General features: G+C 59.4%; 1 protein-coding gene across 1 annotated transcript; it reads right to left on the bottom strand.

Moving 5' to 3' along the window:
- Positions 1-497: 497 nt before the first annotated feature.
- On the bottom strand, positions 498-20377 carry MLC1 (modulator of VRAC current 1). Its single transcript, XM_045815499.2, has 12 exons — positions 20303-20377; positions 19720-20025; positions 18332-18421; positions 17220-17273; positions 16502-16603; positions 10904-11002; positions 10430-10501; positions 9485-9601; positions 7148-7204; positions 6436-6558; positions 2856-3008; positions 498-1762 (listed from the first exon to the last, which is right to left on the bottom strand). Exons 2-12 carry the CDS (start codon positions 19897-19899, stop codon positions 1688-1690), a joined length of 1122 nt encoding a protein of 373 aa, XP_045671455.1. The 5' UTR covers positions 19900-20025; positions 20303-20377; the 3' UTR covers positions 498-1687.
- Positions 20378-24770: the final 4393 nt, after the last annotated feature.

Here is a 24770-nt window from a genome sequence, read left to right as displayed (position 1 = left end):
AATGTCAGGATGGTCTGTGCTGCTTCTGTGGCTCCCGTCCCAGGCTCCTGAGCAGACCCTCCAGCCTCCTGGCCTGGAGGCCGCAGCAAGGGGAGGGGACCTGGACTGTGGCCGGGCCGGGGTGGGGGGGCTGCGTGCATGTGTGCGTGCAGGACAGCCATCACTGCCATTCAGAGGACAGTCCACTCTCCCGTGTTTCACCCGCTTTCCTCCTGTTTGAAAGTGACCCAGCTCATCGTGAATGCTGGTGAACACCGGCCCCCAGTCACTTGTGCTCCCAAACGAGATACCAGGGAGGATCCTGGACTCCACCGCCCTCGTCCACACCCAGCCAGCCCCAGACAGTCCTCACTCACGAGCTACCATGAAGTACCTCCGCTCAGGAGGAGCAGCAAACACGAACACCCCCCCCCCCCCCCCCGCCGAGCAGAGCGCTGTCTCGCTCCTTCTACGGTAAGAAGGTAAGAAGCCGTGGGCAGCCTTGTGAGGGAAAGCATGGGCCCCAAGACAGCTCCCGGAACACTTTCGGAGGTGCTCCCAGCTCCCGGGGGTTTATCAGCACCCATGTCAACGGGGAAGAGCTAAGTGTGCTTCCAGAAATTCCAGGTACACTCGGGACGAGGAGGAGGCACACAAACTAATGTGGGGACATGATTTTAACTGAAGCAAATGTTGTTCTCACACCCACACTGTCTCTGCTGTCGGGCAGGGGGGCAGTGACAGATGGAGGAAACCCCCAGCCTGGGCCCAACCTCAGGTGAGTGAGGTTAAGAAATGGACTGGGCTGGAGGAGACCGCACGGAGAGGACCCCGTGAGGGTTCCAGGGCCATCTGTCTGGTATTTTGAGCATGGTAATGGGAGTGGAGCCAGAACCCGTGACAGGAGGGAGGGGACCCACCACACCCACATCACCAAGGCCAGTGAGACTGGGAAATGGGGCCCAGGTTTTCAAAGCCTTGGACATGGCCCCACCCCAAAGAATACTGGGCCGCGGCAGCGGCTAGGGTCACGCTTAGTGTTGATGTTGACAAAGGGCTCAGGAGCTGGAAAGCACCTGGCGCAAATGCAGACCTCCACTGCCGATTTGGGTCTCTGCACAGCAGGCGTGACATAGGCACGAGCGCCATGGAGCAGGCAGGGTCCTTCTGGAAGGACCGGGTCACGCAGAGGGACAGCTGTGGGTGTGGGGCTGCCCTGTGCCCACGGCCCTGGGCACGAGGGGCCCCCGGCTCGTGAGACATGAGGGGAGCATGCCGCTTTGCTCTCTTGTCGGAAACAGTGCTGGCGGGCTGGGCTCTGGTCCAGGCACATCTCGAAGACAAACCCTGAAGTCCATAAGACCCACGTGGGGCTGTGCACAGCGCATACGCTTATCTGTTCAACAACAACGGGCCAGGGAAGACGGCCAGGCGCCGGAGGAGCACACGGGCTCTGGCCACATATCCGAGCCTGCGTTATCAGCCCTGGCAGGCCTCACAAGGTGGTGCCCCGAGGGCCAGGACCCGACAGACTGATAAGCACAAAATAGTCCACACTGCCTACCTGAGAATTATACTACTCTAAGACATGAAAACTCCAGCTTGCAGCCTGACCTGGACGGAGGTGAAAGGCAAGTTAGACAGCGGTAGCTAGCGGACAGCGAGCCAGGTGGGGCCCTGCTCCCGCCTCGGCCTCCCTGCCCCGCGCTCACTGGGCCATCTGCACCACGACAGCCCTCCACGCTTTCTCCTTGTCGAACTCCTTCAGGGGGCTTCTGGGCACCTGTGGCCAAACAGGCAGAGTGTTATTTTTCCTGGGCCCCCCACGCGGCACCAGGCAGGTGGGAAAGCTGCTAACTTGAGAGCTTTTCTCAGCCTGAGACAGCACGGGAAACAGCCCCAGACCTGGGAGGGGACACAGACACCCCTGCTGCTCCACGTCCCACGTCACCTGCAGGAACACAGCCTGGGCAGGGGTGGGCTCTGGGGCGGGAGGCCGCCATGAGCGTCTGCCTGACAGCCGAGGAGACAAGCATCTGCATACAGTAGGTGCTCAATAACTACTCCCTGACGGGGCAAGGACAGACACCACGGTACAGGAATAAATGGGGCAAGTGAGGGCCTCCAAGCTCTTCCTGGGGGCAGGGGACCGGCACCCCCACGGAGAAGGGGCGTGACATCCAGGGAAAGAGAACGCTTGAGGCCGAAGTCACCAGACAGGAACAGGGAGGCCAGCGGCCAGGCCCCTGAGCCTCTGGAACCTGGTGGGAGCTCTCATTCACCAGACTCTGCCCATCCGTGTCCCACCCAGAACCAGTGGGTCTCACAACGCCGTCCTGTGGGAGACCACCGTTCACCGGAAAAAACAAGGAGACGACAGCGTCCGCAGATGTCAGTGAAGGGAAGTGCAGGACAGGATGGAGAAGGCCGGGGTTGCTGAGCAGGGCGGACAGCAGGAGCACAGACACGCTCACACAAAGGCCCTGGAGGACCCTGCAGCACCAGGGCCTCCCAGTCCACAGTGTAAACACCTCTGGGGGGGCAGCTGGTGGGCAGCACACTGACCCCCAGCCTTCCAGCTATGGGGGGGGGCAGAGTATTGTCCAGGTGGCCTTGAGCCTGGCAGAGGGGCTGGCATGACTCTCTGGAGCCTGCCGGCCAGAGGTCACTGCTGCCAACCCGTAGGGGCTGGGTGGCACCCACAAGGGCGGCCAGGGAAGGAACTTCTGTGACCTATGTGGACCCTGAGCAACTTCCTGTCCACGTGTGTATGAGTAGAACTGAAGGCATTCAGGCCACGGTATCTTTCCAGGAATGGATCTGTGTGTAGGGCCACCCCACGAGCACCGGTGGTCCCCGTGCCCAAGGCCACTCACCTCCCCTGCGGGGCGCTCCTGCTGGCCGGTGGGTGCGGCATCCCAGGACGCGCCCAGCTTGAAGCTCACGCACTGGATGACGGTGCCCGTGTTGAGGCCGGCCTGCAGGAGCAGCTCCAGCATGAGCAGCAGCAGCAGCACGTCGTAGGATTGCTGGCGAGAAACAGGGAGATGAGCGGCGCGCCCGCCCGGGCTTCTCAGCCACTGCGTGGGGAAGGCCGCTCTCTCCAGCCAAGGGAGGCGCTGCGGGCCGCACTGGGCCCGGGGAGCCCTCCGGGAGGGAGTGCTCGGGTGAGCTGGTGTGACTGGATGCCGGGTACGTGCACTTCTGCGCTAGGCTTTCTGTCTCATGACTGGGAGTTGAGGAAGTCGATTCTGCCCTAGGTTCTCTTCTCCTGGGTTTGACAGATAACATAAATACGGCCCACAGGCAGTTAAGCCCTTGAGTAGCGCCGAGTCTCCCATGCCCCGAAACAACCACCAACAGAGCCACGTGTGGCGACACAGAGGGAGTCCACGTGGGGTGAAGCCGTCTGCTCTGGGGTCCCTGGGCAGCGGCACACAGACGCCATCAACGGATTCTCCCGGAGTTGAGCCTGGCGGTGGCTGGAAGGAAGAGGTCTGAGGACCGTCCATCAGCGGTGATGGGAGGCGGGGGGAGCCTTGGCAAGCAAAGCGTCCCGGGGAGCCCCCAGCCCTCCCAGCCACAGGTGACCTTTGGCAGAGACGCAAAGCAACCAGATGTTAGCACAAACCCCAGCTCCGTACCGCGTCCCTGTGGAAACACCTCTCCTCAAGCTAATGTATAAATTTAACCACAAGCCCAGTTTTTAAAAAAGAAGGTGCTTTCTGGAGCCAGGCAATTTGATTCTAAAACGCACACAGAAAGACAAACACGCAACAAAAGAGAGGTAACCCTGAGGAGCAGTGGTCAGTAGTCAGGCAAGTAGCTGGCCAGATGGTGAGGCCGGTCGCCAAACTTCCATGACGGGAACAGGGTGGCACCAGACAGACATGTGAGACCGTCAGGCGCAGAAATGGGCCCCGACAGGGACAGAAGCTCAGCTGTGATCAGGGCGGAAAAGGGGGCGTTCTAGCCAATGGTGTCTGAAGCCGTCCAGAGGAAAGGTCCAGGGTAAAGTCCCGCCGGACACAAGCACTAGCCTTTCTCATTGCAATGGAAAATCCAGAAGTGCTGAAGGAAGATACTGATAAACTTAACTATATGAAACAAACAAACAAAAACCATAGCTGCCACGTGGAGACCCCCATCCGGACCCTGTGCTGCAGGGCACTGGTCTCCCAGATACTGGCCAAGCTCAAAGCCCCTGGAAAGTAGGCAAGCGATAAGCCGAGTCCACCGGGAAGGACACGCCAGCACCATGAGGCACAGTCCAAGGGCCCCCAGCACTCGTGTCCAGAGAGACGCCCACGGCAGCACACCGGGCTTGTCGCCTCGCCCGTGGACAGGCCTCCGTGCCGGGCTGCGGAGAAGGCCAGTGCTGGGAGGGACCTCCTGTGAGGGGGACTCGTCACCTTCTAACGAAACCATAGATGTGTCCCCCCTCCAACCCCACAGTCCCGAGCTAACCGTCCTAACAACGCACCGGCCAGACTCGGAACCCCCTGTGCGCTGAGGAGCTGTTCCTGACAGCAGGTAGCTGGGAACAGCCTGTCTCTGCCCCGGGACCCAGCTGGGGCCTACGTGACAGTAGCGTGTGCTCGTGTGAAGGACATGGGAGAGCTCCCCCCCGGGAACTGAGGAACAGGACAGAGAAGATGAAATCTGAGCACGTATCAGACCCACAGTAGCACCATGCCCGGAAAGGGGGTTGCTTCGTCACAGACCTGTCACCTCCTAAGCGGGTACAAGGAGGATGTGCACTTTCCCCGCCGGGGTGCTGCCGGGGGGGACGCACTGGAGGGCTTGGGAACACCTTACATGTGCTATACAAGAGTAACTATGTTCAGTGTTATCAGGAATCAAGAGTTTTGGGTAAGAGAAAAGGGATACGAATATAAAATAACACAAGTTAAAAAAAAACCAAGTACATAGATTTTGAATTGGAAATACAAACTCAGGATCTTTAAAATCTACGTTCCTCAGCTCTGTCCAAGGAAGAGGCTTAGAAGCTATGACAACCCCCGCGTGAATGAGGGCACACAGCCCCCAGATCCTGACTTCTGTGCACGGTCCCCTTTGAAGAGGCCTGGGCACGTCCAGGTGGCGGCAGGACGAGGTGCTTGCAAGCCGGGGGCCGGCAGCTGCTCCCTCCGGCCATGGCTGGGCCAGCTCGGGCACCGGAGAAAAATGGCTGCAGCACCGTAAAATAATGAAATCCCTGAGTCCTCGGTGGTGCTCAGGAGGAAAGGGCACCACCCGTCACACCGCATGCCAGCTCACTGGGGACGGGGGCACGAGAGCCGGGCATCCGCCACTTTCCTCCCTCCTCAGTGTAAAACAACAGCTCAGGCAAGGCCAGCAGCCAGGGCCACGCCCACGCAAGATGCCGGACGGGGCATCTGCAGGTGCCCAGCTCACACCGCGGTCATGGTTAGTTCTTTCCTGCAAGAACCCCACCCCACCCCCGGCCCGAGCACTCCGGCAGCCGCTGCCAAACCAGGTGGGAGGTGACAGCACATGCTCCTGACCGCACTCCCACCGCATCACAGGAAGCAGATCCACAGGTGGGACCCTCTCCCAGACACTTGGCCTGGACTCCAGAACGTCAGTGTCACGGGGGAAGAGGCGGGGACTGTGCTGAATTGAGACTCGAGGGCAAGTTGTGGCCCTCGGCCCGGCCCTGTTCAGAAAGCTTCAGCTGCGAGGCACACTCTTGGCACGGCCCACGCACACTGCCTGAAGGCGACACGGCGTGGGGCTGTGTGTCGGGAGCAGCCCCCTTGGAAATGCCAAAGTATTTATGGTGAAGGCTCCCGTTGTCTGACAGCCGACACTCCCTTTCAGATGCTCCCGAGAAATGACACGCGTGCGTGGGTGCTCCCAACCGTCGGTGTAAACACACGTGTATACACAACATGTAAACTGCTGGGGAATCTTGGTGTTTACTGCAGGATTCTTCCCGTTTTTCTGTATATTTGAAATTTCCCATCATAAACATCTGGAAGCAAGGCATCTAAGCAGTAAGCCTAGTGCGTGTGTCTGTGCCCGCGCACAGACTCTGGAGAAGTCCTAGTACAGGCATGTCCATGTGCGCAAAGGCCCTCAGTTCTTCTCCAACTCACCTATAACCCAACGCGATTCCAACAAGGTCGTCACACGCCTAGAGCAGTAGCGGATTCTACAGAGAGGCTGGAAGCAAGAAGGGCTAGGAAGCCCCAAGAGCGCCATGAAGAAGGGGTGTCCAGGCCGGCTGTGGGGCCACCGAGACCAGGCAGAATGGCCCAAACTTAGAAAAAGAGGCAGCCTGTGCGGAGCAGGGCTGGGGCGGCCCGGGCATCAGAGCCGGCGCACAGACACCTGGCCGTCACACGAGGGAGCAGCTCCGGTCCCCGTCCCGGGAGACGCCTCGCACGCAGCCCCAGGGGCCGCAACGCCACGTCTGCCCAGAACTCCTACCTTGATGGCGGGTGGGTAATCTCTGAAGATCTCCAGGACCCTCATGATGCTGAACGACAGGTACCCAGAGGCGGTGAACAGCAGCGGGGACGCGAGGCTGCAGATGGCAATCAGCACCTCCACCTGACGGGAAGCAGGTGCGAGCACGGCTCAGCCAGCGCACCGGGGCCGGGGAGCCGCGGCCTGCACGGAGCGGGTCGGCATCTGCCTCTGGGCTCTGCCGGAAGCTCCCGCGAGGCCCTGCACTGAGTCTCCAGTGAACTCCAAGCGCGGCTTGTGTCACGCGAGTCCCCCAACCTCTGTACAACTACCCACGTTGTTGGGAGAGTGACGCGCATGCAGATGGCCTCTCCCGGCTGCCCTCGCCCCGCGCCCGTCGGACAACGATGCCCGGGAGGTCTGGGCCTCACGCGGGTGCTGCAAAGGACGAGCGCGGGGTGTTGGGGCCCGAATTTAGCAGCTGTCCCTGTGAGACAGTGGACCACCTGACAGGACGCCAGGAGGCGGGCTGAGGCTGGCGGGCCGGCGTCCTCCTGCCTTTGCAGAGACCCAGCCCTCTCTCCTGACCACCTGTTTCCACAGACAGTCTGCCCTCGGAGCCGCACGGCGCTCACCAGGCCTGCCCTGCTCAGCCCCACAGCCCGGTTCTGAGAGCCCGTCATGTGGCGGCCCAAGAAGGGGGCGGGGCACCTGGGGACAGGGCCACGCTTACCAGACACTTGCTGGGACACTCGGCTGTGACGTGACTGGCAATGGCGCTCGGAAAGCACTAGGAGGAAAGAAACACGGCTTCAGAGGGGGTGGCTGAGGTCAGCTCCTGATGTGCTCTCCTGTTTCCAGGGGCGCATCCCTGGGTAGGGTGGGGCCGGGACGGGTCAGGGGGAGCGGGACGGGTCAGGGGGAGCGGGACGGGTCAGGGTGGCTTCTCCGAAGCTGTGGAGAAGCTGAAGCCGCCCCAGGAGAGCCCGCATGCCCCAGAATCGCTCCGTGGGTGAGAGGGAGGCGTTCTCGGGGACCACCCTCAACCAGCTCCCCAGCGGGAATTCCACGCAGGTGCACGGCGCTGCCTGTGTCCAGATGCTCCCGACGCCCAGTCACGTCCCGTCCCAGGTGTTCTCTGTTCCCGGCTCGGGACACAGACAGGACCCTGCTTTGCATTTATGAGCCTCCTTGACCAGAGACCCTCGTCCTCCGTCGACAGACGCAGGCATCTCTGAAGAGCGCAGCAGCTGGCCTCGGCTGGGTCGACTCGGGGAGCCCCAGGACCCCCACCACGCTGACTCTCCCCCACTGCACAGGCACCCCTGCCCCTTGTAATTGACACACATCTGCTTCGTCTTGCTCGAAGGGACTGATTTACTCTCACGCTGTGCCGGTCACGCAATCCCGGCAGAGGGAAGCACGGCAGGAGGACAAATCCTCCCCGAGGGGCCCAGTACCGGGCCCGCTGAGCCCGCTGAGTCCGCTGAGCCCGCGGCCCCAAATGTGTCCAAGCTCCAGTTACCCAGCCACACGCCCACACAGGAAAGGAAGCGACCATGGCCTGGGTGGGAATGGCTCGGACCCCTGGACCCTGGGACAGTGTCTGCACTGGTGTAGGGCTCCGGTTTGAGGGTGAGCGGGACACAGGCAGGCTCTGCAGCGGGAGGACTGAAAGCAGAGCAGCTCTCTGAAGGCGCTGCTGTGGCCACGAAAGGGGATCCACAGGGTGTGGGCTTGGCTGCAGAGGTGGGAGGGCCGGGCCAGCGGGTCGGCTTCCTCTAAGGAGCGTGGGGGCGAAGGTATTCTGACAAGGCTCTCTGGCTGGAGGCAGAGGGGGGACTGTGGTGTGGAGCAGCCAGTTAGGAAGAGACTCTGTGGCCCCAACAAGCCAACAGCAGGGATCAGGTTTGCTGGGTGGTTCCTCCAGCCCCAGGCCCTGGACGGGCAGGGAAGTGGCCCGTGGCGGTGGGCTGTTCACACACACACACACACACACACACACAGCCGGCCCAGGGACACTGCAGGGACAGGCTCTCAGCCAGGCCCTGAGCCCTGGAACCCTGCCTGGTCTATGACCTTGGCCTCTCCCACTGTCCCCAGACCACTCCTCCCCACCAGGAAAAACCCCACCCCTGTATCCCTTCCTCTCCACGCCCTCCTGTCCCCCCCGGCCACCCACCAGTTCTTCCACCACTGGGGAGTGAAGGGGGGGCAACTGCAGAGAGACGGCCCAGGGAGGCTGGTCTGGGGGCAACAGCCACATCCTCTGAGCGCGTGGTCACCGAGCAGGTCAATGGGGCTGCTCAGGAGAGTCTCTTCTCACCACCAGCGTGAGGGGAGTGTTAGGTCTCTGTGCTCAGTGACTCGAGGATGTGCTTCGTCACCTCCGAGGTTACTCACGCAGCCGCGCTCGCGGCCCGGGGCACCCACCGAGGCACGTTCTCTTCTATGCAAGCCCCACCTGTGCACCGGCAGCCAGCGGCCTGGCTCCGTCCACGTCCTCCCCGCCTGCTCTCTCTCCCCAGGCTCCAGTCCTTGGGGACCACCTTGGCCGTCGCTCCCAGGGCTCGGTGAGGTTGGGCACGAGTGCCCGCGGTGTCACTCTGAGCCCTGGGACGCAGCCAGAGTCCAGCCCCGGCATCCAGAGGAGAGCCAGTCCCCGCCTTCCTGCAGCTGAACGTGCAAGCTGTCGGGGCAGCATCAGGAAGCAGAGCACGCGGACAAGGCCAGGGGTGCTCACTGTATCCTGTCCACTCACACAGGGTGGCTCTAGACAGCAAGGTGGGACAAACCAGCCCCTCCCGCAGGCGTCCCAGGGACGCTGCAGAGCAGCCCTGGGGTGACCACGCCCGGGATCGCAGGGCCTGTCCCATGACTGTGGGACTTTGGGTGTGCGGGGTCGATCTTCACTGCTCCCCACAGCGGCGAGGAGCCCACACCGGCCAAGGCTGCCTGTGGCCGCGAATGGGAGACGCTGGGCATTTCACTTCAACCCTGAGCAACGTCCACTTCTGCGAGCAACATCAGACTTGGTCACGAGACCACGAGGCCACCAGGGTGTACTCACGGCCACTAAGATCCAAAAGAACGTCACTGAGAGGTGTGGCCCCGAGACAGCGCCGTCCACATTCAGAGCGATGACCCCGCCCAGGACAGCAGAGACGCCGGCAATCACCTCGATGACCTGGGGGCAGAGCACGCAGGCGGGTCACCCAGGGAAAGCGTCTCACGTGCGGCCGGCAGGCAGGGGCGTGAAGAGACTGTTCTAAGAGCTCAGGGCAAAGGAGCCTGCATGTTGAAATGCTGAGCACAACCTCTAAGAGCACAGGGAGAAATGCATGGTTTCCAGCTCAAAATTAGTGGGCAAAGGAAAAAAGCACAAGGGACGACGACGCTCCCACCAATTCAAAGGCAGAAGGCAAAGCAGCTAGGAAACAGAGAGGTGGCAAAACTCAGTATAAACGTGGCAGTGCAGTGACGTGGGCCACGCGTGAGGGACTACGTCCACGAGGCCACGGAGAGGACTGCAGTCCCAGGCTGCTGACAGAAGCACCCCCAAACACAAGCGGAGCTGAGCGTCGGGGCGGAAAGACAGAGCCCGCGGGGCCAACCGAGAGAGCGCCGTGCAGCTGAACCCGTCCACACAGACTTGATGGCCAAAGCCGGCAGCAAAGGCAGAGTCGCTAAGTGATGAGAGAAGGAAACTTGCCCGTGTCTAGCGACACAAACACCAAAAGCCCCAGCAAAAAGCTGCAGAGCCATGAACAGAAACGATAAACACCGTGCTCAGAGCAGAAGGGTTATCAGAACAGGCGGAAAGCACACAAGTCTGGAAACACAAGTAACCTGAGGGCGGCCCCGTCACCTACCCTTCCAACAGGGACCCTTCTGAGAGGAAGAGTGGTGAATTTAAGGACTCCCCGGAACAGCAGGGGTCATTCAGGACTCTGTGTCACCGCAGACCTACCCCACGCAAAGTAAAATATCAGGCAGAAAGGAAAGTCGATCTTACTGAATAGGATTTCAGGACCCGGGCAGGAAACGCCACTTCATACAGGATGCTGGTGCTTTCCGACACGGGACCCTGGAAGGTAACAACACGTCTGGCCTGGTGACTTCGCAGGTGCTTCGGGGGTGCACCCCAGGGGAGCCACCCCCCACTCTCGGCACCGGCTGGCCGTGCTCTGAGCTCAGATGTTCTCCCTGCCTGTGGAAATGGGATTAATTCCTGCAATCCTGGTTTTCAAGGTGACACTTGCAGCAGACTCGGTCTCTCCATGCAAACGCTGGGGCACTGGTACTGGACCAGAGTCACATAATGGGGAGGTCATGTGGCCTCTTCCACTTTGCCTCCCTGAGGCCATGAGCCTCGTGACTCCCTGGAGACGTGGGGCTGCATGGGGCACCCTGGGGCAGCCTACCCTCCCGCGGACCCCCGCTCTGGGCTGCCTGCTGTGTGCCCCGCGCAGCCCAGGCCTGGACCCACCTTCTGCTTACAATAAGCCTCGCTCGACCGTGCTGAGATGATCACCGTGGCCGCCATGAAAAGCTCCAACAGAAGGAGCAGAATCAGATTAAAATTTATCTGCAAAAGAGAACACATATGTCCATAAAACTGGATCTCTTCACTTTCATTCTGTAAACGTAGACGATCCCACGGACAGGTTTGGAAGTCTGTTCAAAGCTCCGAGCCGCCTTTCGGGTCCAGGGCCAGATGCTAGGCACCGGGCCACAGGCCACCTCTCACTCTGACTCTCTCTCTCTTCAAACCATTCTTAGCTCAAACGCTGGATTTGGCCATTGAGCTCTAGTCTGCCAACCCCTGATCCAACGCTTCCTTAGTAGTTTGCCCCTCCTGGGTGTTTAAAGATATGAAAACTTAGGTTCATATCAAAACCTGCGAGCCTTTACATAGCTCTATGCTTAATTGCCAAAAACTGAAGAGACCAGGGCCTTGGGGAGTGACAGAACTGTTCCATATCTTGACTGTGTTGGCAATTACAGGAACCTATCCCTCTGTTAATAATCACAGCATAAAATGTTAAAAAAAAAAAAAGTTAATTTAACTGTAGGATATGCAAACCAGCTCACCCAGACCCCGACCCACTGCCCCACCACCCCCTCTGTGGGGCTCCCACCCTCGGGGCCTCCCTCACTTGCTCCCACCACCCAGGGCAGGTGCCCGACAACCAGGGGAGCCCCAGAGCCCATGGACAGTGTTCACGCAGGCCAGTCCTAAGCCCGTTCACCTGCCCTGTCCGTTCCTTTCCGCGGAAACCACAGGAAGGGCGCCTGCCCTCGTCCCCCTCCCCAGCCCCACCTCCTGGTGCTTCCCCCAGTGGCCCCCAGCCTGGGCACGACGGTGTGCTCCCTCCTCTTGGTGGGCTGTCAGCGATAAGCTATCTGGCGGCCGTCTCCCGGTCGCGGGCCTCACCAGACCTGAGTGGTAATAAAACCTACATTTAAAATCAAATGAAATTAATATGTTTGATCTACAGAACCCTACACGGAAACTAAAACAGAGAACGTTTGTTCTTTTACAGTGTTTGGTGGAATGCTAACAAAAACTGACCATCTGTTGGGCCACAAAATAAGCCTTGGTAAATCCCAGGAGTGTGCACTACAGACTGCGCGTTCCGACCCTAACAATAACACAGAAGACAGCAGCAAATGAAAGACTTTAAAAAATAATCTCATAGGTTTGTTTCATCAGGGTCCTGGCAAGAAACGCAGGGGCAGCCACGAGCAGGCAGTGGAGGAAGGTTAACCAGAGGAGCCGGGACCTCGGGAGCCCTACCAGGCTGGCAGCGACCCGAGGCCCCGGGGAGGGAGGGAGGGGCCGTGAGACAGGACCCAGCCCCCAACCCACCACAGCCCGGAGGGCTCAGAGCCGGAGAATGGACACACTAAGCACTCTCTAACGTCCCATCTCCATCTCGCGCAGGCACACGTGCTGCCTTCCCAGCACAGACAGGGAGACCGTGCGCGGGAAGTGGGTCTGGAGGGGCAGGAAGGGAGATGTGCAAACACCTAGAGACAAACAAGGATGAAACACTACGTGTCGAATCCGGGGCGCAGCTAAGCCGGAGCTCAGAGCCGGCGCGGACACACCTGGATGAGCGGGGCTGCCAGCTCCCCACGGATACAGCGCACCGACCCCCCCCCCCCCGCCCCCCGCCAGCCGACCCAGAAGCAGCCTGGAGACACGGGAAGCAGGGGAATGACCGCCACCGGGAAAGAGAGAACAGCAACCACCAACCGACCAAGGCAAGAGCTGGTTGATAAGGTTGACAAGATCGATAAGGTAGATACAGTGAAGACGCGAATGAAATTCTGGAAGGAAAAGGAGAAATTACAGAGAGCACACATAAAATAGTAAGCAATATTACAAGCTACTGCATGCTAATAATTTTGAAAAACTGCATGATATGGAGAAATTTTTGATAGAAAGGAAAAAAACAAACTTTGGCAAGAGGAAACAGAACTTGGATACTAATAACGACGTCCTCCCTCGGCAACAGGTCTGGGTGGAGACAACCTTACAGCCACATTCCACCCCACCTTCAGGAAGTTCGCTCTATCCCGTCGTTCCTAAACTCGGAAGAGATCAGTGCTGCCTGGTTTACTTTCTGGGCCAGCATAAGAGGGACGCGTAGGCCCTTCTCACAGGTGACGCAGAAATCCTAAACATGGTACCAGCTAGTCACCCCGTCACGGTATCTACAATGACACCACTGTCATCTGGGCAGGTGTATTCCAGGAAAGACAGGCTCAACACCAGAAAAATCTACCCACCCAATAAACTAAGCGAGGAAAGATCATCTTACACATGCAGAAACACTGTTCAACTTCAACACCTATTTGTACTTTCAAAATGAAATTCTCATGGTAAATCAGCACATGAAGAGAACATTACTAACTTGGCGAAAGTTACGCATCAAAAATACAACAGAGACTCTTTGGCTGCAACTCATGTGGGGTCAGGAAGAAGACAGAGATGCCCCACTGTTTCCCGCCGTGCTGGAGACCCACCACAGCTACACGGAAAGAAAGAGCCAGTGGGCGGGAGGACTGGAGGGGATGTTTGCGGATGACGTGCTCATGTGCACAGCCCACAAAAACCGTGAAGAATGAGAGCTCAGGAAAGTTTCCAGACACGAAGTCAACTGACAAAATACCCTTTTTATTTAAACACTGGTACAGTTTGAACATTCACCTAAGTGAATATTCAGCAGCGAGGGGCAATCTCCTGGTTGATTACATGGGACACTGTTGCTCAGGGAAGCTGGGGAAGGCACCCCGGACTCTCCTACTATTTGTCCAAATTATTTTAAGTCTTAAAATATTTCAAAAAAAAAAAAAATCTAATCAATCCCCGTTTCTGTACTCCAATAATCCATTTGAAAACATCTTTTAAAAAATAAGACACCCTACTAGCAACAAAATCTGTTAATGATGTAGGGATTACTTGACCAAGAATACACAGCACGTTGGGGCCCTAAGAGAGGACACAGAAGATGATCTGAATACGTGGAGAGACCACATAGGCTCTTAGGCCACGCACGTGGTGTGGCCCAGGAACAGACAGGACAGGCCGCAAGTCGTGGACACAACGATTTACAGAGGGGCCGAGGGCGCAACCAGGCAGCTGTGGGGGCAGGGAGCTCAGCTCAGGAGGGAGCAGCAGAGAAGCAGGTGCTCAGGGGCGTCAGGGATGAGACAAGGGGAAGGGAAGTAACAAGCAGCTGCCCCCGGGGTCCCCCTGGGACACAGCAGAACATTGGAGATACCAAACGCAGGGAAGCCTGTGGGGTCGGAGAAGCCTGAGCAGGCCGGGAGGGCGAGAACCGGGTGCAGGCAGAGTGCAGTCCCTGGTGTAGGAGACCCTGCGGAAATGCGTCCACGTGGGCCCGCTCACGGCAGCGGGCGCCGGACTGAGCCACCTGGATCCGCCCCTGAAGAATGCTGGGGAGACCAAGGCCCCCACTGTGGACACGCGCACTCACAGGGAGCTGACGGGACGGGGAACGGACGAGCTCTCCCGCATACACCACGTGGGGATGTCAAGATGGGCTTGCCCCAGGGAGGAGGCGTGTGGGAGCCCTGGAGTCATGTCGCAACGTGGCTTTCTATTCCCGCGTGTGTGCACCCGTGTGTGCGTGTGTGTGCGCACGCACGAACATCCCCAGACATGGTGGCTCAGGCGTTAGAGCTTCGTGTCCTTGGTGCCACGAACAGCACTTTCAACATGCTGTGGCTCAACCTTCACGCGCCGGGAACCCCCGAGGGCCTGGTTACCCATGGATTCCTGTGCCATGGCCTGAGTGGGGTGGAGACTGGAGTTCCAGGTCCAGGAGAGGTGGCGCTGCAGCCACGGGCCACGCTCAAGGAGAAGGCTGGGTGGAGTGGGGCTCTCCGCCTTCACTCACCCGTTCTGTGTGTTTGGGGGCACTGTCCTAGGCAGTGGACCCCTGAGCATCCGTGTAGGGTTGGGGCTTTTGGCACCGTATCCAGGGCTGCCGGAACCATAGTTTCCAGCTCAGCGCACACGTGTCTCCCCGGGGTGTGCAGACGCCAGACTGTTTCCAAAGGGTGTGAGAATCGCCCCGGATGGGAGTGGGGCACCTTCTGTCTTCCGTGGCTTCTGCCCACGTGATGCTGGAAATGGCATCTCCCTGTGGCTTCCACTGACCTCTGACCGCGGTGAGCCTGAGAGTGCCTCCAGCTGCCCAGGGCACTGTGCTTTCCTCCTCGGTGAGTGCTGAGGCAGCCTCCTGGTGCCCCGAACCTTCTCCTGTGGATCTGCGGGGGAGCTCCCCACATACCCTGGGAGGGTCCCCCTTACCGTGTGAGCTCCTGCGTCTGCCCTGACCAGCATGTTCCAAGGCCAGGGCTGTGGTCTGCACATGTGGGGTTGCTCCGAGCTGCACCAGGCGGCGGGAGCTCCCCTGCCTTCTTGGGACGGCTGTTTAAGAATTCCTGGTTGTGGGGCACCTGGGTGGCACAGCGGTTAAGCGCCTGCCTTCGGCTCAAGGCGTGATCCCGGCGTTATGGGATCGAGCCCCACATCAGGCTCTTCTGCTTCCTCTCCCACTCCCCCTGCTTGTGTTCCCTCTCTCGCTGGCTGTCTCTATCTCTGTCGAATAAATAAATAAAATCTTAAAAAAAAAAAAAAAAGAATTCCTGGTTGTGGGGTGAGTCCCCAGCTGTTGTTGAGGGGGCTGCCATCCCTGGCCCTGGGTCACTATACGTGCTGGGTCCTGCCACCATCGAGAGGCGCCCCCACATGCACCTGGCAGGACTGATCTAATGAAGACGCCCTAGTTCTCAGTAAGACTTTATGATTCTCTACAAATCAGCCTCACAAACCTCCTGATTGATTCCCAGGAACGTCACATTTATCTCTGTAAAATGATTTCTGTATGTAAATCACTTTCCCAAAGCGTTCTGTTGCTGGCGCAATTGTTGTAACTGATTTTCACGCCCAGCAACCTTGCTACACGGGCTGAATGTAGGTCAGGTCAGCAGGAATCCCCTCGTTGGCAGATACAGAGACAGGAGTGTCCCTTGCCTCAGGGGCCTGGCCGACACTTCCTCGGGGCCACCCCATCCTCTTCCTGACCTTGAAGAAAGGGAGTTCAACATTTCCCGTAAAAGAAGGCTTTTTCGTTTGTGTTTTGAGGTCTCTGAGGAGCCCTCTTCCGTAGGACACTCTTCTCTTCTGGCACCACTGCCTAAACGGGAAGGTTCCACTGTTCTGAGCGGTGCACAAAGTAGCACTGCACCTTCCCATCAACAGCCTCACGGGTGTGATGAAATAGGTTATAAAAGAGACGCTCGCCATGTCATCAACAAAGCCATCCAGTGGAATCAACGCAACAATCAAGCAAAGACCACTCTCAAAAACATAAATAAAATGCTCAAAACTTGCCGGACTCCAGAGCTAGGATGCGCATGCACCGTGTGACCACCGCGCTTTCCCAGCCCGGCGGCAGCACCCTTTCAGGCCCAGACTCAGCGGGACCACAGCCCCCGTGCGGCGCCTGCGGCAGCAGGAGGCCCCACAGCCCCACCCGGGACTCACGTCTATTGCTGAGGGGTTCACGACCAGTTTGCACCCAAACCAGATTAAGCACGTCGTGGTGATGGCGAACGTGGACACGAACAGGATCTGAAAGTTGGGGATCTGGAAAACAAGACGGGGGTCACTGTTTTTTGCATAACTAAAAAAAGGTATCGTTGATCCAAATTCCAAGTCATTAATTAAAAATCCCAAGAATATGACACATAAGAATGAGCCGGGGCGGGGGGGGGCACCTGGGTGGCTCAGTCAGGAGAGTGTATGACTCTCAGACTTCGGCTCAGGTCAGGATCTCAGAGTCATGGGATGAGCTCCACCCTTAGTGGGACTCAGCTTGAGAACCGATCCTCTGCCCCTCCCACCCCATGCTCACGCTCTCTTTCCCCTAAAATAAATCAATCTTCAAAAAAAACCCAACTAGCCAGGGAGGATGGCCTGCAGCCCCTCGGGGTGGGGGGAGGGCACAGGAAGCCCTTGTGGGGGGCAGAGGGGCTGCCAGCAGTGGAGGCAGAAACACGCACACACACATGCACAAACACACATGTGCGCACAAACACACACGCGTGCACGGGCACACACGGGTGGGTGCCCGTCAGCCCCGCAGGTGGACAGCGCCCGCTTCCCCAGCCCACGGGCCGGCGCATCCCGCCCTCGGAGGCTCCCCCAGAGCCGGGAGCCGCACTGCGGCAGCGACACCTGCAGAGGCCGCATGGAGACTCACCGCACTGATGTTTCTCCGTGAAACCGCGAAGCTCACGATTGCTGAGGGAAGGCACTGAAAAGAAACCAGAGCTCCGTGAGCCAGCGGCAAGTCGCCTGGCGTCCCTGCCTGCAGTGCCTACGCTCCCGGAAGGACCCACCACCTGTCGGCCACACGAAGGCCGCCCGTCTGCAGGCACGGGGTGCTGCCAGCGGTGGAAGGTCTCACGCCTTTCAGAATGATTTGTTCTGGAAAAAGTTTAATTTTTGTGAAGAGATGAAAGGGACAGATAATGAAAGCTGTTCTCGCTGAATGCACTCAGAAGCCGGACTGTCACCTCTACCGACTGCACGAGAGTTAGTCTTAGCTTCAGAATTACCTCAAAAGGGAAGCGCATCCCTGTGTGGAGAAGTGGAAATGTTCAGGAGTCCCAGAGCCCCGAGGAGGTTCTTGTCAGAGACCCCGCAGTTGATCCCCACAGAAGTGGGGGCCGAGGAAGAGGGCAAGTGTGCGGTGTCAGGGCAGTGGGGAGGTGGAGGCAAGGGCACCAGCCTGGGTGTCGTGGTCCATGCCACGTGTCGCCCCTCAGGGCACCAGGTCCCTCACAGACCCCACGAGCCACGGGGACAGAGCCTACAAGGGTGGAGGGGGACTGGTGGGAGCACGTGGCTTGTCTCCCCGGCCTGTCACTTCTGAGGGTGAAGGGCACCACCAAGGATTTTGCTGAAATGTCCAGCCTAGGTCAGTGCTGCCTGGGAGCGTCTGGGCCAGACGTCACTGCGACCCCCAAGAAAGGTCACTCCAGTGGTGACAAAGGGCCACCTAGAAGGCTCCAGAGAGAACGGCAGGGGATGGGTCAAATTCTTTGAAGGAGTTTTGTCCTAAGAGAGCAGAGACCAGGCACCCTTCCAGCTCACAGGCCAGCCTGAAGCGGCACGCGGCTGCTAGAAACCCAAATGCCATTTCCCACCTGGGAATCTGCAGTGTGACACTCGGACATGCATCACATCCTCCTCGAAACTAAGGTCAGAAGGGGAGCAAGTGACAGCAATGGGCAAGTCTCAGAGCAAAGAACTCGAACACACTACCTCAAATCTCGGTATTGAAAGGTGCGACCGAGGAGCGATGCTTACCGACCCTGCAGCACATCGTAAGTAATCCATTTCAGAGGGAAACACGTTTCCCAGATAGAGCGAAAACCCCGAAGTCACAAGCAGACAGCTCTGCAAAACAGCAGCACAGTTCAGGTGACAACACGGGCATGCTGGAACATCACGCAGCTCAACGACGAGTTCTCTGACTACAACCGTCTGCATGATGCCAACGTGGACGCCTAGATCCCGCCATACCTGACTCCCCCCTGAAGAACGGCCACAGCCCACTCTCCCCCACAGGGTGGGACTGAGGGTCTGGCACTTCTCCCCAGAACACATCCTCACCCCAACCTGTACAATTTCAGGACCTTAGCATCCCCACCCTCAGGGCCAGTCTCAGAGGCTGGGAAACAACTCTGTCCCGTGTTCTCTGCAAAGCTAATCCAAGTGGACGGCCAGGAAATGACCGCTCGGTCAGGGGCTGCAGGGCCAAGGGCTTCCCAGCTGTGAGGGGCACCCAGGCCTCACGTCAGGCCTGAGAGATGGAAACACTGCCAAGGGTGAGGCTCTGGTTCTGGGCCAGGGGTCGTGCCTGCCCCACTGTGATGGGAGCACGGGGGTCCAGGGGCCTGGGGAACAAGGGAGACCATGATACGCACCTACGTGAGGTGGGGATGAGCAAGGTTACGCGCCTTGGCCACAGGTGGCAGTGGGCAGTGCGCAGAATCCAGGGCCCCGGGAGCGGGGAGGAGGGGCTTCCTCTGCACCCCAGCGGATGGGGGCGTCCAGTCTCAGGGGAAGGGTGGCCTGGGGAAGCCCAATGTAGGGGGAGGTCCCTGCCTGGACCCTAACTCTCAGCCCAGGCCACACCGAGTCCTGGGGTCCGGCCCGAAGAGAGGTGTGTCCCGTGGCCCAGCCCCAGGCAAAGCTGCTGTCGGCTGAAATGACTCCTTCAGTGGTCAGGGGCCCACCCAAGCATGTCTGAAGGGAAACGTCCCCGACCGCAGACCTGAATTCTGCTGGCCCTGTCCCTCCAGCCCCCGGGGTTTCCTTTTGCTCCAGCCCCTGGCTTCCTGCCTCGGAAACCCTGACCCACTCCCCAGTCTGCCAGAGGCCTGCACTCAGAGCACAGCCCCTCCTCCCATCTGTGCAGGGCAACCCCTGATCCCCCAGGGCACAACGCACGAGCCTGCAGAGGGGCAGCAGGGGTCCTGGGCTGTCCCAAGCCTGGTGGAACACGGAGAAGCCACAGCCCCGAGGCCAGCAGCGCTTCCGTGGTAGATGTTCATGAACTGAATCCAGAGCGCCCACGAGGCTCCCCAGAAGCAGAAGCGGCCCCAGGGCCTCACTCTCCCAGGGCCGCATGCACTCCCAGGGGACGCTCGCGGTGGATGATGCCTCCCTGGTCCTGGCAAGGAGCTACTCACCCCCATCAACACGGAGAGGACCCACGTCTTGTGACTGAAGCACGGGGGCAGCCTCGTGGCCAGCTGGAGGTCATTGGGCTTGGTGTCGGGGGTGTAGCTCCCGGTGTCCGGCCGTCCCCGCTCCAGGGCAGGCATCCGGTCGTAGCCGAGCTCCTCCCTGCACTGCTCATCCCGCGTCATGGTACTTGGGCCGCACACACTGGCATCAGAGGCCACAGGACAGCGGCACTTGTGGCTCTGGGGTCCCCTCGGCTGCCACGTACGCACCGGCAACAAAACTGTCTTTGGGACCACTCTGAAACGAGTCTAGTTAAAGGAAGTTGTTTTCAGCAAAAGAAATATCATCCATACCAAAATGCTGTGAATCTGAAGAAAACAAGAAGCACGTAATTCCACTCCCAGCACAACAGTGCCTTGGTGACGCGGGACCCCCCAGCACCCACACCCGCACCTGTACCCCCGACAGCCGCCTCATTACCAGTCACACACGGTGCTCGGATCAAAGCACACTAAGCCGCCCACGGTGGGATCCGAGCACGAGAGCAGACGGCACACACGCGGAGCCGTGGACCCGCTCGCTTACCTCCGGTCTCCAGCGGCTTCGGGCCCGGGAACGCGGGTCGCTGGGCAAGGGGCTCCTGCTACCCAGTCTGCTGGCTTTGGGCTTCCAGCCACGGCTATTCACAGAGGAACAAAAGCCCGGCAAGGCCGCCCTGGAGCCAGGGCGAGGAGCACTGCTTCCCGAATTTCAATGAGACGAAGAGAGCGTGGCGCTTAGCTTCTGGGGCGGTTGTGTAACCGCGGGCTAGAGGGTGCCCCGACCCAAGTGCGCTCAGCGCAGCGGGTGGCGGCCTGTCTTGGTGCCATGGCGGGCCTCACAGCGGAGCAGCCTCCGCGAGCGGCGATCGAGCACAGAATTGGGCAGGGTGGGGGCTTGAAACAAGTTACTTTGTATTCACAGCCCTTGTAATACACCCCCTCGGGCGGCTGATCTCACCCTCTGCGGCCCCAGAGGAAGACCCCTTCACGAGGGCACGCACACACACTGGCGCATTCAACGCGGCTGGCGCGACCCTTGACCTGCTTGGAACTGTGACTCGCTGGTTCCCATGGGCCACCCCGCACTCCCGCTGGGGCTTTTATTTCTGCTCACTGAGCAAAGAAAAAGGACGGGAGTATACTTCTCCCGGAGACACTGGCGCCCTGACAGTTACAGCAACGGATTCTTTATGGACATGGGAACCATAAAGTGGCTCGAATCAAAGTGTTCTGGAAAGCCAGCTCCTCAAACTGCGAGTCCACATAAAGCTTAAGCAGGGCATTGGTTTTGAAGAACGGACGCTCCCCTGTCTTAGTGTATCCACCAAGCAAAGATGAGAATTCTCACGAACTACAACCTGGGAAGTCAAGAAGGGATTTGGAACAGACTGAAAAATCTCCCAAACTTCTTGACTGTCTTTTTGTTTGTTTTGTTTTTTGGTGAGAGACGAGGGGGGGGGGGCGGGTAGGGGCAGAGAGAGAGCTGAGTGTGGAGCCCGACGCAGAACTCGATCCCCAGACCCTGAGATCCCGACCTGAGCTGAAACCGAGTCTGATGCTTCACTGATGGAGCCACCCAGGTGCCCCTTACTGTCTTCTGAATAACTGAATTAGTAGGAATAGGTCTGACCAGATGGAATCCTTTGTGCTTTCATTTGAAGAAAAAGTCAAGCAGATCTCACCATCCCTGAGCCTTTCCAAGTTTGCTCCATATGAAAGAACACAAACAGGCTGCCTTGAATCAGAAACTGTGGCACAAACTCCTCGAGGCTCTGGAGTCATGGTCGCTTGAGAAGTGCTTCCTTGTTTCTTTGCCAATACCAGTTTCCAGAGCAAATCCTGCTTTTCACACAAACTATTGTTCCTGAAGTGCCCTTCCTCCCTGTTCTGCCTGCTGAGATCCCACTCAAGTTTTAACATTTTCACTGCCATTCAGCAAATATTTACAGAGTGAACAGAACAGACCACAGTCCTTCCCACGCGGAGTTTACATTCTAATGGCTGCCCAGGAGCGCACAAAAGCAATAGGGTGCTCTGGACAGAAAGTAAGTCGGGGGAGTCAGGGCAGGCCTCACTGAGGAGGAGGCGACACGCACAAGGCAAGGAGAGGAGTCTCACAGAGAGCGGGAACAGAGGTGCCACGTGCAAAGGTCCTGAGGTGGCCAGGCTGGAGGACGATGGGCATAGCACTCACACGAGGGATGAGGCCCCTGTGGGCATGGACACGGCCTGGGCTTTGACTCTGAGGCGGACCCTCGGGAAGGCTCTGGACACAGGAGCAGCTGACCGCTGGGAACAGGGCAGGCCGCGGGGCAGCGGGTGAGAGCAGCTGCCGGCTGGGACTGTGGTGGAGCACAGACATGGTGAGCAGTGAGCAGCTTCTGGATGGACTTGGAAGCACCCACGTGATGCGCCGTGAGGACGACGTGATGTGACAGGGCCAGGAGTTCGGGCGCCCGGAAGGCTTCCGTGCGAGCAGAGCAGGTGCAAAGTGTCTCAGCGGACTTGGAGGAGGCTGCAGTCTGCTTCTGATGCCGAGGCTGCCAGGTCTGTTGGGCATCCACATGGTCCAGCTGAAAAGCTGAGTTGAAAAGCCCAGAATGCAGGGCTGGTGGATACAGGGGACAGTCCCATGGAGTGTCCATCCTGCTGCAAACCACCCTTGCTGTCCAAGACTCCCCTTCCCGCCCTGACACGAAGGGAGACCAGGGCCCACAGCGTCTGCCTTGGGCACCTGGTTCCCCCTCAACCCGGGAAAACACTGGGACCTTCCCCAGTCCCGGGTGCGTTCATAGCACCAGTCTGAGATGCAAACTTCGTTGGGCTTCTGAGATGTGGGGGAAGGACAACCTTTGCAGCTCTCCAAGGGCATCATAATGACACTGCACAGACGGATGAGCGAGACTCAGGCTGCCCTTGGAACTACCGAGGGACGGCGCAGCGGTCACACCGACCCCGGAGCCGATGCACCGAGGGAGGGCGTGTGGGTCACACCGACCCTGGGGTCCCCGGCGGGCAGAGCGCGTGAAGGCGCCGTGTCCACTGCTCCGCACGCTGACACGGATGGGAGGGCTCGTCTACACTGCAGTCTCCGACCAGGAGGAAATCAAATTAGGAATTAACCCAAATGCCCGGGAAATCCGCAAGTATGTACGCGTTTATTCCCCGTCTGTGTAAATGAAGAGGATCGCGCGGGCCCACAGAAGTGACAAGGGCTGTGCAGGAGGCAGCTGGTCCGAGCTCCGAGAAAACGCACCTCGTTCTCACCTTAAGGAGCTGGGAAAGCGCAGATCCGACGACAACAAGATAAAGGCAAGAAAGAAGAGAGAAAAATCAATGAAGAGGTGGTTTTGAAAAGATGGCGAGAACTGAGAACCCTGCGGCTGGAGCACAGGGGCGGCGGGCGTTCTGCGCCCGACGATCCGCACAGCGGGCCCGGCAGGCGGCAGGCGGGGAGCAGGGACACGCCAGGGACAGTGGGGCGCGTCGGTCAGCGCACAGACGCCAGCCCGGGCCGACGCGAGCTCCCCGCGCAGCAGCCGCAGAACCTCCCCGCTGCGCTCCTCCCAGCGCACCGAGGGACCGCGCACGACGGACACAGGACGCCCACCCGCACGAGGCCCCGCCCACAGCGCGACATCACGCGCCCAGCACGGCGTCTCGCTCACCGGCACCTCTCCTCACTGGGCGGCATGCTAACGGTCGCCAACCGCCAACCACCAGCTGCTAACGGCCGCGGCGCGTGCCGCGAGCCCATTGGCAGAGGGTGTGAAGCGCAGGCGCAAGCGCGGGCGCGCCAACCCCATTGGCCGAGACTGCGAGGCTCCAGTGCAGGCGCGGGCACAGGCGCGGGCGCGCGGACCCCTATTGGTCGAGGCTGCGAGGCTTGGGCGCAGGCGCGGGCGCGCCGACCCCATTGGCCAAGGGCGGCGGGAACCGCGTGGCCTCGCGCGGACACGCTCCCGGTGGTGAGCAGTGCAGAGTCTGAGGCTGCGGCGGGGCCATGCTGCGACTCGCGACCAAGCTGGTGGCGTTCTTCTGGAGGAGGGCGGACGGCCCCGACAAGGAGGCCGGGCCGCCGGGGTCCGAGCTCGCGGAAGGTGCCTCGCGGGGCAGGGTCGCGCTGCAGCCCGTGCCCACCCGCGGGGGCCCGGGGCGGGCGGGGAGGGAAGGCCACCGCCGTCCACTGCCGGCTGTTGGATGCCCTGGGGAGCGCGCCCCTCCCTGGATGGGCTCCCTTCCCGGCCTTAGTTGAAGAGGCCTTCTGCCGGGTAGCTGCGGGTGCGGTCGGTTAAGCGCCAAGTCGATGTCCGCTCGGGTGCTCATCTCAGGGTTGTGGGATCGTCCTGCGTCTGGCTCCATGCTGGGCGTGGAGCCTCCTTAAAAAAAAAAAACAAAAAACGCAATTAGAAAAGGCTTCGTATTGACTAGGGGTAGCACCGTGCATGATTAGCACGTTTGTGTTGCGGGTCTGTGCACCTGGCTTGGCGTCTGCGTGTGCGGCCGGCTACGGGACAAGGCGTGCCCGCATAGCCTCACTGTGACTTGCAGTTCCGTGTTGAGAAAGCTCAGAAACGGGCACCCCGCCTGGCTCAGCCTGTGCTTGGAGAATCTTAGGGCGCGTGCTTCTCCCTTCCTGAGGTTGTGTTTGAACACGGTCCCGCCCCGCCCCGCAGAAGGACACGGTGCATTCTCCCGGGGTTCCATTCCCCCTCCTAGTGAGAATTGAGTTCAAGGCGGTGATTCTCTTGTGGCTTCCTCTAAGCTCTGAAAAAAGGAGGTTCTCCACAAGAGAGGCCAGAAATAGCAGAAATGGAGTTGACCTGTTGCAGGCAGCATGCTAAGAGCCATCTGTGTCCAGACTTGCTGACACCTCCAGAGCCAGCTTTGTAGCCTGGAGCCGGTGGTAGCGTCAGTCTGGGTCTTGTCTGTTAAATCCGGGCTGTCAGTAGTAGCTTGAACTCCAGCCCCAGGCTGCATTTGCATTTCAGTGAAGGCGGAGGGCTGTGCCG

The sequence above is a fragment of the Ursus americanus genome, chromosome 17, assembly GCF_024610735.1.
Source record: "Ursus americanus isolate L20-20 chromosome 17, mUrsAme1.1.p, whole genome shotgun sequence".
NCBI lineage: Eukaryota > Metazoa > Chordata > Mammalia > Carnivora > Ursidae > Ursus > Ursus americanus.
Note: the sequence above shows the minus strand (reverse complement) of the source record. Positions and strands in the feature narration are given on the sequence as shown.

Excerpts from the sequence above, each read along its gene's own strand:
- MLC1 (XM_045815499.2), bottom strand. The coding sequence starts at position 19,899 with ATGACGCGGGATGAGCAGTGCAGGGAGGAGCTCGGCTACGACCGGATG. Across the intron at positions 17,274-18,331 it reads TACGATGTGCTGCAGGGTCG|TGCCTTCCCTCAGCAATCGT; the intron begins GTAAGCATCGCT and ends GTTTCTTTTCAG. Across the intron at positions 7,205-9,484 it reads TCTTTTGGATCTTAGTGGCC|TGCTTTCCGAGCGCCATTGC; the intron begins GTGAGTACACCC and ends CTTTCCTCCTAG.